The 12,804-nt window shown below is 38.9% G+C and overlaps 1 protein-coding gene across 1 annotated transcript; it reads right to left on the bottom strand.

Annotated features, from left to right (window-relative positions):
- Positions 1-486: 486 nt before the first annotated feature.
- Positions 487-10,544, bottom strand: CCDC14 (coiled-coil domain containing 14; the record flags this gene model as incomplete). The annotated part of the gene is made up of 13 exons (XM_082001725.1): positions 10,509-10,544; positions 9,761-9,816; positions 9,209-9,284; positions 8,445-8,517; positions 8,214-8,354; positions 6,890-7,129; positions 6,715-6,803; positions 5,132-5,705; positions 4,454-4,595; positions 3,745-3,824; positions 3,077-3,295; positions 2,859-2,991; positions 487-1,471 (listed from the first exon to the last, which is right to left on the bottom strand). The coding sequence occupies exons 1-13, from the start codon at positions 10,539-10,541 to the stop codon at positions 487-489; spliced, it is 2,841 nt and encodes a 946-aa protein (XP_081857851.1). The 5' UTR covers positions 10,542-10,544.
- Between the last annotated feature and the right edge of the window lie 2,260 nt (positions 10,545-12,804).

The following is a 12,804-nucleotide window of genomic DNA, read 5'->3' as shown; positions in this document are numbered from 1 at the left end:
TGTTTGCACAATATGGTGAATCAGAACAAGGAGCTGGTTTCTTGAAACACATGGTCATAACCAAGGAAAATAATGAAATAAAAATTCCTCTTTATCACACCTTTAGCTGGCTTCAGATGCATTCTCTCAACGCTGTTCTCACTACTTTCAAAAAGCACACAGAGAAAACATGCAAGTGTACTTTATCATTTAATAGAAAAACAGTTATCAAGTGCTGTTCTAAGAATTAATTTTGCAATTAAAGAGTATAAACATAAGTCATAATTTAAAAAAGGGCCTATATACCAGATATTTCAAGTTGTACACATCAAGGGAAGTAGCACCATAACTTATTGAGGAACAAATCCCATACATAATTTAAACAGCTAGGAACAAGTCATTTCATACCAAAAAATACAAATATTTGCATCCGTACCATACTTATTAATGTACTTCAGAGACACCTAAATAGTACAAACAAGTGCACCCCATTTTGTTTTCTCATACTCATTGTTTCATAATGCTATTTTGCAGAGTTCTTTGTAACCTAGCTATGTTGGCATCCAAGGCTGCTAAGCTATTCTTAAAGTCCTCTTCATCTCGAGAAGTAAATGTTGAGAAAGAGGATGCACTCCATACAGACTTTCCTGACATATCATCAAATAAAATAGAACTAAAATCAGCTATTTCACCGCCTTTCTTCTGAGCAATCTCTTTCTGAAATAGCATCGGTACTTGATGGTATGTACCAGGCTGAAGTTGGTCTGGTTTGTCTATGAAGTCTTTTGCAGCTCCACTTGGAGTGCCTTTTGGCCTCACTTGGACCTTCTCTCCTTCCAGCTTCACTTTATCCCCTGTAACTTCAAGTGTGTTTTCCATAGTCTTTTTCACACTGTACCCAGCACTTAATTTATCCAGAACAGTTGGATCCTTTGCGATCTCACGTCCATTCTGCTGCACAGAGTTTGAGAGCTCACAGTAGTAGTCCAACATCTTACAAGCCCCTCTACTTTGGGGCAGCACACCACTTCTTTCAGAGATTGGCTGCTGCTTTTTAGAGGCACTGCTCGTCAATGGAATATAAACAGTCTCATCCAACTTGTTTTGGTCATCTAGTAAAGTCCCAGAATCACTAACTGTTTCTGCATCTTGCTTCGGTGAGGTTAGTAGTATTCTGGGAGCTGATGTTCCTTCTTCTGAGAATGTACTGTTTATTTTACCCCCTTCAGCAGCAAACTTTTCATAGGCTAGATTTCGCACTTCTAATTCTCCACTTTTATTTGAGAACTGAAGTTCTGCATCTGTCAAAATATGATCCATTTCTAATTTTTTAAGGTAAGTCATTACTGAAGTATTCCCAGGAAATGGATCAGGTTGCATCTGCTTTTCATGGTCTTCCAAAAGAGACTTCGAGAGACCTTTTTCAGGTTTGGGTCTAATGTTGTCTACTGTGAGATCAGACAGAAGCTTGGCCATACTGCCCTGCAAGGTTCTGTTAAGATAAGATCAATTGATCAGATTTTTTTTAAAAATAGTCACTAAAAAAATATTTTTCTATAAAACCAAAACATTAGATTTATCAGGCTGCAGCAAAGTTAAAATTATCTTTCTGTATGTTGTCATATAACGTAATATAAATGTGAACCAATTCCAAGTTTCTTGAATTTCTTTCTTCAGCTCACAGAAATGCGCCTACAAAACAACTAAAACAGCACAACTCACTGAAGTTCTCAAGATTATTCCCAATTTACCTGCTTTGAGTACTACAAAATAAACTGATGTCAAGAAACTGTTACAAAGCATATAGAAACAGCTATCAAAATAAGTGACAAAGTTTTTCCAAAATTATTCTTCCCACTGCATCTAAATAGAAAATAAAACAAATAATTCTTCTCAATTTCTGCTTGCTACATCAAAAGAAATGAACACTTAAATGCTTATGTAGATAGCATATACATATACACATGTAATAAGACATCATTATACTACCATCTGGTGGTCAGTATAATAGTCACTGAAGTGTGTAATGTATCTAAATGTCTACTAAAGAATCTAAAGTGTTGACTAAAAATACTCCGCCATTCTAATCAGTATCATCTATAAACAAGACAGACAACAGTTTAACTTCCTGTGCACATAAGTCCAAACAGATTTTAAGTACACACCACCCTGCATGTGCAAAAAGCTATTTAAGTCTCCCAGCTTGCCATCATACTCATCATAAAAGACCATGGTGAAATAAGCTCACAGTAATAGTTCTAAAAAGCTGTGAGTGACACCACCTTCATTCGGTGATTCAAGAATGCCCACCTTTACCTGTAATTAATATCTGGACATAATCTACTTCAAATGTGTGTACAGTTAAAGAAAGGACTGCTCATTCCCACAGGAAGAGCTTGTTGTGGGTCCTGAAGACAGATCTTTCCGTGAGTTCTCAAAACAGACCGATTTCTGAACCAGCGTAGAGAAAGAAAGGAAAAAAAAAAATATCCCTACTTAATTTAGGTTAAGAGTTAGTTTCCAAATTCTACAGCTTCAAGGGAAACATCAGTGGGTTTTCAGGTCCACACACTTCCCATAGAGCTCCTTATATGGCAGGTCTGCTATTAAGAGTTGAACTTCACACAAGTTCCAGCAGATAGCATTTTACTTCACAACAGAACTCAAGTCATGGAGCATGACAACTCTGTTTTAACAAAATTACAGCACCATTGTAGCAAAAGTAACTACAAAGAGAAGTTTTAGCCTACATGACCTCCTACCACCAAGATACTAAGACTATAATAATCCAAAGCTGGGGGGGGGTGGTGGGGGAGAGAAGAAAGAGAAAAAAGAAAAGCCATGTCAAGAGGCAAAAATAATTGCTCAGCCAATAGTACCTGGTTAATTCACGCAGTCTGTTAACTTCTGCATCACGCTGACGTAATGTTATGCCCAAAATCTTATTTTCTTTCTCTGAAGCTTCCAGCTTAAACTGAAGGCTCTTCACATTTGCTAATGCCTCTTCCACTTCTAAAATGCCAAAAATAATTTACCTAATTATTTCTTTTAAGTTTTAAAACATTACATGAAGAATAAACCAATTCAAAACACGTACCAATCTTGAGCTTGGTAGAATGAATGTCATAATGCTGTTTGTTTTCAAGCAATTCTTCTTCTTTATCTTGAATATCTTTTGCAAGATGTTTATTTTCTTCTTTCTGACTTTCTATTATTTTAAGTAGTTCTTCATTTTTAGCCTGCAGTGACTCAAGGCCTTTCAGTGATTCTTTCAATTGACTCTGGAGCATCACATTCAAGGACTGCAAAGAAACTACTACCAAAAGTAAAACATAACAAATCTAAGTGTTTTGTGTGCTTTTTATTTAAAGTTTAAATTTTTAAATCAAACTAAGTTTTTAAGTAAACTTGGTAATACGAATTTTGCTTTCAGGTAGAAGGGGTTTTTGAGGCAGTAAGATAAAACTCAAGCTTTCTTCTTAATTATCTGTTATCTTCATTTTAAGAGGCACATAAGGAAAAATAATCAGCTGAAGAACTGAGTCCCACTATGTGCATTCTAAATAGGCACAACAATCCACGCAAATGCATGACTGTTTGCATGATTAGACACAAAACACTTAGTTCAGTTGCCACTAAAGGCCACAATATGTCTTGTTAGTTTTTATTTTTAGAGATATATATCTCTTTATATGTCTGTATCTATTTAAATAAAGCTTTAACAAAAATGCCGCTAACAAGCGTCATTCCCTATTAGTACTTTACATTCATAGCTGCAGCTCTGTCCAGACATCTTCTCACTTCTTTCTCTTTCCCCGAGTTGCTGGTTTAATATTCTTAGTCTCCTACATGTAAATTGTGAAAAAGCACAAATTCAGACAGTTCAGAGTAAGTTCAAAACCACTGCATTTTCAATGAGTTTGGTAAGAAGGTGCTACAGAGAATTAAATGTCACAGAATGTTTCCAAAATATAAAAACGTTTTAACAATGCATTTTTCTTATTCTTATCTTTCTTCAACACAAAAGACCCTTTGCAAGTTGTGGCAAATACCTCTCCCTCTGTTCTGAAGTAAAGTGCTACCTAGTTACATATGTGAGAGCTCCCCTGAAATGAGCACCATTTTTGCATTTGAGAATACACTACAAAAAGAATATAAGCAGGCTAACTACCTTGTTACTGCAGTTTTCAGACAGAATGATACATTGATCCCACATAGATAACGGCTTAATCACGATGTAACTGATGCTACTAAAACATGAGCATTAACTGATGTCTTGCTATGTGTTAATTATTTATTTTTAAACTATACAGCCTTACCAACACACTTTCTAATATATAAATACTGCACAGACAAGAATGGGTCATAATACTTACACCATGACAATGCTGAAATATGCAATTTAGAACAGACCAGTTAGAAGATGCTTTAGGCACATTTACAGCAAATATGGAATCACTGACAAGTTACTAACCTACGCAGCTGGGCATTTTCACTTCTGAGAGGCTGTAAGGCTAGTGCTATTTCAGCTTGTACATTCGTACTTCCCGCTACAGCTGGGAGTACTGATATGCCGTCTTCTATTTCACTCATCAACCTTAACATTTCCAAATCATCTGCACAAGATGAAGGAAAAAAAGACCCCATAAACATATAAACCTGTAACATGACAGTAATATTCTATATGCCATTAAGCAACCTACAAAGTGATAGAATAGTATCTACTTTTTTTTTCCCCCCTCAGTAAAAACTCATCTTTATTTCAACTATATTTATTTAAAATTTTTAAGCTTAACTATGAGAACTATGCTTTAGGTTCTTGATAAATCACAACCCACCATCTCTCTGCCAAGCCTTGGTGGGATTGCTGTTGCAATCTGTCTACATTGCTGCCTTTCTCAGGGGAAAACACTGTATATGAAATGAGAACAATCTTTATCCTAGCTGTTACAATAACATTAAAATACCCCAAAAAATAATTTAATACTTATGCAGAGTGAAACATGAAGCTATTGAAGTCGTGGAAAACTACTCTAAGATGTCACATATCATCTGACGTACAACTTCCAGAAACCAAAGTGCTCACTCATTTAATGTAACTCTTGTGTTATTTGTATATAATCACTCTACTGCACAATGAAAATGTCCTCACCTTGATCTGTTATCAGCGCTCTGAGCTCTCCCAGAAGATATTTTACAGTCTTAACTTTATGGGCTGTTTCTTCTTGGCTTTCTCTTCTAGGTTTCAGAACTTTCTTCACAAAACTTGCCTTACAGCTTGTATCTCTCACTGGGGCTATGTCAAGTACATTCAATTCATCTTCTTCACTGACCATGTCCTCACTGTGTTCTTCAGAAGTATCCTCCTCCTTGTTACTTGAAGCATTATGCTTTGCTGGACAATGATGATGCTTCTGTTCAGTCCTGCTGTTCATCATTTCATGTGATTGTAACAGAGCCAGGTGAGCTCGTATGCATCTTATCAAATCCACTTCTTTTATCTGTTGCTCGTGGTTTGGGGTTGTCTCTCTGCCAGAAGATGATGGGATGAGTGTAGGCATTGTAGAGTTACTTGATGCACCTGATGCTATACAAGGGATCACGCTAGGAAAAGTAGCGGCAGACTGTATTTGCGCAGCAGTAGTAGGAACAGCAGAAACTACCGGGCAAACCACAGGTCTTCCCATCTCTGGCACACATTCATTGCCACTGTCTACAGGAACGTCCTGCATAAGGAATACTCATATTAAACAAAAAATTAGCATGATTTTAAAAAAATCTTAAAGAAAAGCCAAAACCCCCTTGTCTGACTCAACGTAGCCTTGATCATTCTTTGCAAATTACAAAAGCAACTACAGCTCATTAATTGCACAATTCTCCAGTACCTTAAGGAGTAATTAAAATGTAAATCTGGTTTAGATTACCTTTATCTTACATGCTATTGGCAAGATTAAAACACAGTTCTTTTTTACAGCTGTCCTGTAAAGAAAAAAACCTCAGCAATGTTTTGTTTCGGGGTTTTTTTTTTCTTTATGAACCCTCATTCCTTGAATCAAACCAGAACAGGGAAGAAAAAAAAGACAAGACTGTTACCTTTCAATATTTTAAATAAATGAATTTCTTAAAAGACAAGGACAGCACTAACTATATATGGACTGTGTACAGATGGAAGGTAAGTCCACAATCTCACAGTTTCAAGGTGCAAGCTCCTTACCACATTTCCCAACCTGGCAGTTTGTACCCTCCATTAGTTCTATTCTATATGCTGAAATACACAAGTATTTTAAAATGTGGCTCTAAGATAACACAGTGTCTGAAAAAATAATCAACTTGTTCATTGGCAGGGAAAAGCTACATATGAGATTTGATTTCTTTTATCAGGAGTTGCTTAATGATCCTAATATGTGTTACTGAGAACATAATTATTAACAGTAATGAATTTCGTGCACCTTCCATGTTTGCTCTCCATTACAGAATTCATTATGCAGAAACAAGCAGCCAGCTGAAATGCCTCTAATTTCACTTTTTTGTGTCCACATAAAATGTATTTTAAATAGCAGTATTTTCTCTCATTATTTATTCTGTTCATCAGTATAGGTTGAAAAATGTACTTTTTTTCTTTAAGGAAAATTATTACATAAACCCAAGAAAACCCCCACACAAGTAAGTGTATAAATAAACAGGCAGTGCTAATTTAAAATGTTTATTAATAGTCAGAATCAAACTTTTACTTACTGACTGAGTAGATAAGGGATTAGCTGAATGCTGCAGGGACAGAGCTGAGGTAGGTAACTGATAACTCAAAGATGTAGCATTTTGACATCCTAAAAGAAAACACTCACAGATCAGGACTGTTTCAGACAAAATTCATACAGTAAAATACAGGCTCTACATTAACAGTTCCACTAACCGTGATTTGAGGTAGGAAAAGGAATTACAGTAGGAATTTCATTACTGTTCTGTGGTGGTTGGCTGCTTATCAGAGACATCTGAGTTTGCACATGCTCGCACAGTTTCTGGTGCATCACAGAAGAGTGTTGAGTGCAAGGCACATGAAGTGGTTGAACCATCTGATTCTGTGCTGTACTGTAAAGTTCTTTCTCAGTAGTAGGTGTGGTGGACGACGTAAGTTTTCTATTTGATATTGGCACTATAGAGAAAGAAAGAACTCAGCTGAAGTCGTCTGTCTTCTCAATCTACAAACATGTTGTGTTGTCAAGCAGATTCTGGCAGGTTCCTTTGAAAAAAAAACACACCAAAAGACCCTACAGCCTAAGATTCCAGTCAGATTTTTACTCACCAGCAAATTAATCCATCATTTTTTTCTTCTAGACAGAGCAACTTAACCCAGTGGACAGACTGCTGTCCTTGAAGGAAGCAGAGAGATTTAATCCTACAGAAGGCCAGCTCTAAAATGCAATTCTTAAAATCTCTGCTTAGCTGCCTCCTAAGTTTTTAGGTTATTCGAAATAACCCATACCAAATAACCTTCCAAACCTAATGTTCTTATGTTGGGTATCATTAAAACTCCGTATTTTTACAGTGTTGGAAAGATATCAGCTGGGCACTCAACTTCTACAGTGCACAAAGTAGACATTCTGCTACACACCTAGTCTACAGGCCCCACCTGTCTACTGGATTAGAAATCACACAAAAGAAATGGGGTGGAGAGAGGGAGAAACACTAATAAAAAGTGAAATATTTCAACTGACAGCAACTCAGCCTAGACCATCTACCTTTCCATTCAAGTGCTCTGGACACCAAGCCATTTCAGTTCTTAGTCTTTATTACAACACTTTCCTGCTTCCAGAAACTGAACTATGAGAAAAGCCAGGCTGGACACCTAACTCCAGGACAGTTTATAGCCGCGTATCCCACAGACCAAGCACCGTAATGCTTCACTGTCCAAGAGAAATGGGGCATGGCTATTATCATTCCCCTCCACACTTCCTGCCAGCTAAACTTGATGATGTTGGTATTTGTAAAGGCACTCAAATTCTTCTTCCTTGTACCTGAAGCTCAAACATTTGTGAGTTTCAGTAACAGTTTAGTAAACATTTAAGGCTTCTAAAAGGCAATGAGTAAAGCCTACATCCTTTTGTGGATCCAACCCTGGATCAACCTGTAACAAACAACAACAATTATCTGAAGCCTTGTTTTATTTCCTCAATAAGTTGAGGAGTCTCTCAATCTAGTTTGAGGGGAAAAAAGCAAGCCCAAGAAAGCCCACTTACCAATTTCTTTTCGGACATGGGCAGGAGTAAGGTTTTTTTTCAACCCTTTCTTCGTGGAAGTGTTTCCTTTGGTTAGCAAAGGCTTGGAAGTAATTTTAATGGAAGTTGTTTTCCCAGCTTGTTTATGGATAGTCTCCCTTCCTAATATTAGTCAAGACAAAAACTAGTCAACAAAATGAAAACAGTCTTACAAAAACTAAAAATATAACTTAAATTTTCAATAGGTACAACCTGTAGCCTCATTTTGTAAGATATTCTTCAGTAAAGCTGCACAACGGTCAAGTCCATTATGAATAGTATCAACCTGCACAAAGAATACTGCAGTCAGAAAATGAGTATCCCTGGTTTTTTTCAGAAAACCGAGATACTATTTGAGAGGGGAGCATTCCTCACACTGTCACCTGAAGAACGACTGACAACCAGCAAAAACATGTAATTTTCCAAGTATTAATTTGCAATTACACAAAAGTTTGCAAACACGCAAATTTTGCAAAAAAACCTGAATTATGTTGTTGCACACGTGCCCATTTGCTGGATTTTATGTTTTGATAATTGCATGTGTGTGCTTTTTATTTTTATTTCCATGTACAGTTAAGTTATTATCTACAGCCTATTTCTATTTTGGAGATAAGTGACTCGGCACTACACAGAAAAAAGCGCTGCAGCACCGACTCCATACAAGTCACTCTTTTTGGCACAACAACTATGGCTATACTGCCACGGCCAGCTCTGGTCCATAAACAGCACAGCTGTGTTTGCAAATATATCCTGTGCCTTAATGAGATTTTTCCGAGCCAAACTCACCGCACACAAAGCCAATTTGCATGTATCTGCAAGATGCAGCCTAAACACTCTTGCTAGCTTTGCAGGAGCTACTTCTAGTCCAGATGCAGTAGTATCTAAATTAACCTGTTTTTCTTCTATTATTCAAGGTATTCTAATTTCCCTTCTCTTTAGGTAACAGAGATGACCGTATTAAAAAGTCATTTAATTACCTGATCATCAGAGTCAGTGGAATAGAGAGAGTATCCAGACTCCACATCAGAATGACATCCTTTTCTTAAACCAAACCTGAAAAAGTCAAATTCACTGTTTATACTACCCCCTAATATGCAGCAAAGTAAAAATTTACTTTTATTCAATAATAGCAAACTAGATTAATTTCATCAAGAAACAAAATATCTTCTCTTTCTGAAAACTTCGCATTGCTGCGACAAACAGGTTTAGCAGATATTAACAGCTTATGTCAAAGGAGAACTCAGTCTTTCATCAACAGTCTTACGTATGGCTAGTAACTACACAAATTCAATCTTTTATACATAAAACACAGAAAGAGCGTCAACCCTGTGTTTCTATAGGCAAAATTTCTGTTCAGCTTGTGTCTGTCTATTCACGGGCTGCTCAGAACCTGGCCGTACTACCTCTAAGCTAAAAATGTTTTCTGACATATACAAAGGATTTTTGGCTAGTTGTGAGGTATGACAAATATATGGTTCCCAAATGCTCACATGCACACTCAATCTTAGTATTCATGATTAAGATCTTACTGTTTTCTTCCATTTGTTAATTTAGCTGCTCCTGTTAGCCTTCCAGAAGACAGTACCTGTTGATTACAGAAATATACTTTGATTTTCATTACCCAATTTCACAACGTAATTGAAGACTACCATTACCCACTAATTCGAAGGACTTTGGCTGAGGCAGATCAGCGAAAGGTAATTTACAGCTCTCAGAACAAGGAGCTGGCCCACCGCTGCCATGAGGGCCTGAATCGTGTAGCTTTCATTTCACAAAACGTGCCTTTACAGCATGAAGCTTCATTAATTTCCGCAGCATCCTACAGATACAGTAATTCACTTAGTGACCCAGTCAAGGGCTGACATACAAACATACGTTCCAGACTGAAACCAAGCTCTATAAACGCGCACCCAGATTTTGGGAATTTTAAGAACAAACCACCGTCACTGCCCAAACCATCGGTACACCAAGGTGGATAAACCCTTGAAGGGAAAGCTTGCTGCCGTGCCCCTTTACCGACGCACATCGGCGCGCTGGGCCCTGAGGAAGGGCTGCCGGGCTAAGCGCCGGCAAGCAAATGCACTCGGTGCCGGAAGGCCCGGCTGCCCCTCAGGAGTCGTTTACGCAGCCCGGCCAGCCCGGCGCTCGGCGGGGACAACCCCCTCGCAGCAAATCAGGGGTCTAATCAGGCACCTAAAGAGAGGGCTGAGACCCGACTGCGGGCGAGGAAGGGCTCCGAACAGCCCTGCTCCCCCCAGGCTCCCGCCCCGCACGCACCTTGCAGTGCCGCGCAGTCCCCGGCCTGGCCATGGCTCCGTCCCCGCCGACGGAGGGGCGGGGCCATCCGCCGTCTCGCTCTGCACCGCCCGGGGGGCCCGCGACCTGCGCCGACCAATCCTGAGCCTGCTTGACTGACGGACAGGATGGACGTTACGGGAGGGGCGGGGCTAACGGCCCCCTGACCCGCCCCGCTTGGAAGCTCCTCTCTGCGCGCGGGCGGCAGCCGGCGCGGGAAGCGGAAAGAGCGGCGTTTGTGGAGCGCGGTCGGGGATTGGCGGAGAATGGGAGCTGAGGAGCCAATCGGAGGAGAGAAGGGGAGTGGGCGGGGCTAAGGCGGGCCGTGAGGCAGTTGGCCGTTGTGGCTGTTGGGGAGTGGGTCACTGTCCGTTCGTGTCAGGGTTCAGTGCTCGCGCCTCGCCCCCGCCTCCGCCGAGCAGACCCGGCACCTTCTTCTCCGCTTCATAAAAAAAAAAAAAAAAATCACCTCCCGTAGCTGCTTGTTCCCATTTCAGTGCTGTCTTGGCATGGCGTGCTCTCCAGTGTCTTAGGGATCCTTCGGCAGCGGCAGGGACTCTGTGCACTTTAAAATACATGATAAAGGGGGTTTGCAGATAGGTGGGCCCTGAAGGAAAACTCGGACATCTGCGTGGCGGACTGCTCATAAAATTACCTCATGCTTGCCTGTGCAGTCCGTGATCTGCAAGTCCTCAGGGGCACAAAAGGTAAAAATGCTGTTTTCGAGTCAAAGGGAACGGTTGATATTTTGTGTACAGACTAAAACCATCGGTTCTTTGTTCCCCATGCTGGCTTTCAACTAGTGTTAAATCTTCTCTGGCAGTCGCTGAAAACAGCCATGTACATGGCTCGTGAAGGATGGTGCCTCAGTTTTCACACACACACAGAGGCATATTAGTATTCTGCTTTTATAAGCTGAATAAATAGATCTTCTGAAAACGTAGCATTGAAAGCAATTACATTTACTTAGGCTGAAAATGTGGTAACATTACTACGTTATTAAGAGTACTACAGCAGAAGTGCATATAAATATTCAACACCTGTGCTCTCCCACATTGTATTTGTATTGTAAATATTGTAAATTGTATTGTTACTAGGTATTACTGTGTTAACATATGCACTGAAACTATGTAGAACTTGAAGTAAAACTATCTTGTGAAAGTATTTATTGTCTTGTCAAAAAAACCCAGAAGGGTTTTCTGACAGGAATTTGGAGACTGCTTCAATTTTTCGCTTTGAAAAATTTAAAATAAGATCAATGTAATAGAACAGCTGAAGGAAGGAATATAAACTAGAAAAATGGAAGAAGATGAAAAGGACTCAAAAAGAGATGTGGCAACTACCAAACCAGTGCCAGAACCATTTGTATGCTTTTTTTTTAAGGAGGTTTATGGAAGTTTATGGATAAATTCTCATTGAACTGATAGACGTGAGTGCAGCAATTTAAATAATTAAGGAAGAATTATCCCAAGTTGTTTAGCAACAAGTAACAGATAACCCCTCCAAACCACAGTTCCATCCTTCGATTGACATATTATTTGAGGAATAACATAGAACACCATTTTTTCAACAAAAGGAAGATTAATACAGAAGGCTATCTAGTTCCATTCTTGTCAGCTGAACCCTTTTGAAATGATGGATGAAATAGCACAATTGTCTTATAAATAATTTTTAAAAATGGACTCATAAGTATGAAAAAATTGCATAAAGAATTAAAATTATCATTAAGTCACAGACCTCCAAGTGGTCAGTCTTTAAAGAAAAGTCCAAGCTGTCATGAGACTTGTGATAAAACTACAAGAGTTAGCAGCAATGTATTCTGAGCATAGAGTTAGCTATTAGACCAGTTAGATATTTTTTCTGACTGACATTGGCTTTCTCTGTTGAAACAGTTTAGGAAATAATTGAATATCTCTGGACCTGTCTGGTTGTTATGGTAAAATTGTGATTCTAAAAAAAGCTTATTCTTTGTCTTACATACTGAAATGCTTCAATGTCATGTGCTGCATTCATACATAATATTATATTGTTATTCATACTCATGATCAAGTTGTGCTTCAGAGAGAAAATTAAATTCCATTTCATTCCATTGCATTTCATTAAGCCAATTTAATATTTTCCTGTTTGACAGGTAACTAACATTCCCCAAACATTTCCAGGGGCATGATTTTGGATTTGGCTGAGGCCAGGTTTGCTCAGCCTTTGGGAAAATAAACTGTAGCAATCTTCCAGGTTCCAACACTATTTGGTGTAGAAGTAATGCTAAAGGCAATTAAAA

This window comes from Phaethon aethereus, assembly GCF_964289735.1.
Source record: "Phaethon aethereus genome assembly, chromosome: 6".
Lineage (NCBI taxonomy): Eukaryota > Metazoa > Chordata > Aves > Phaethontiformes > Phaethontidae > Phaethon > Phaethon aethereus.
The sequence above is the reverse complement of the archived record's forward strand: the minus strand, read 5'-3'. Positions and strand labels throughout refer to the sequence as shown.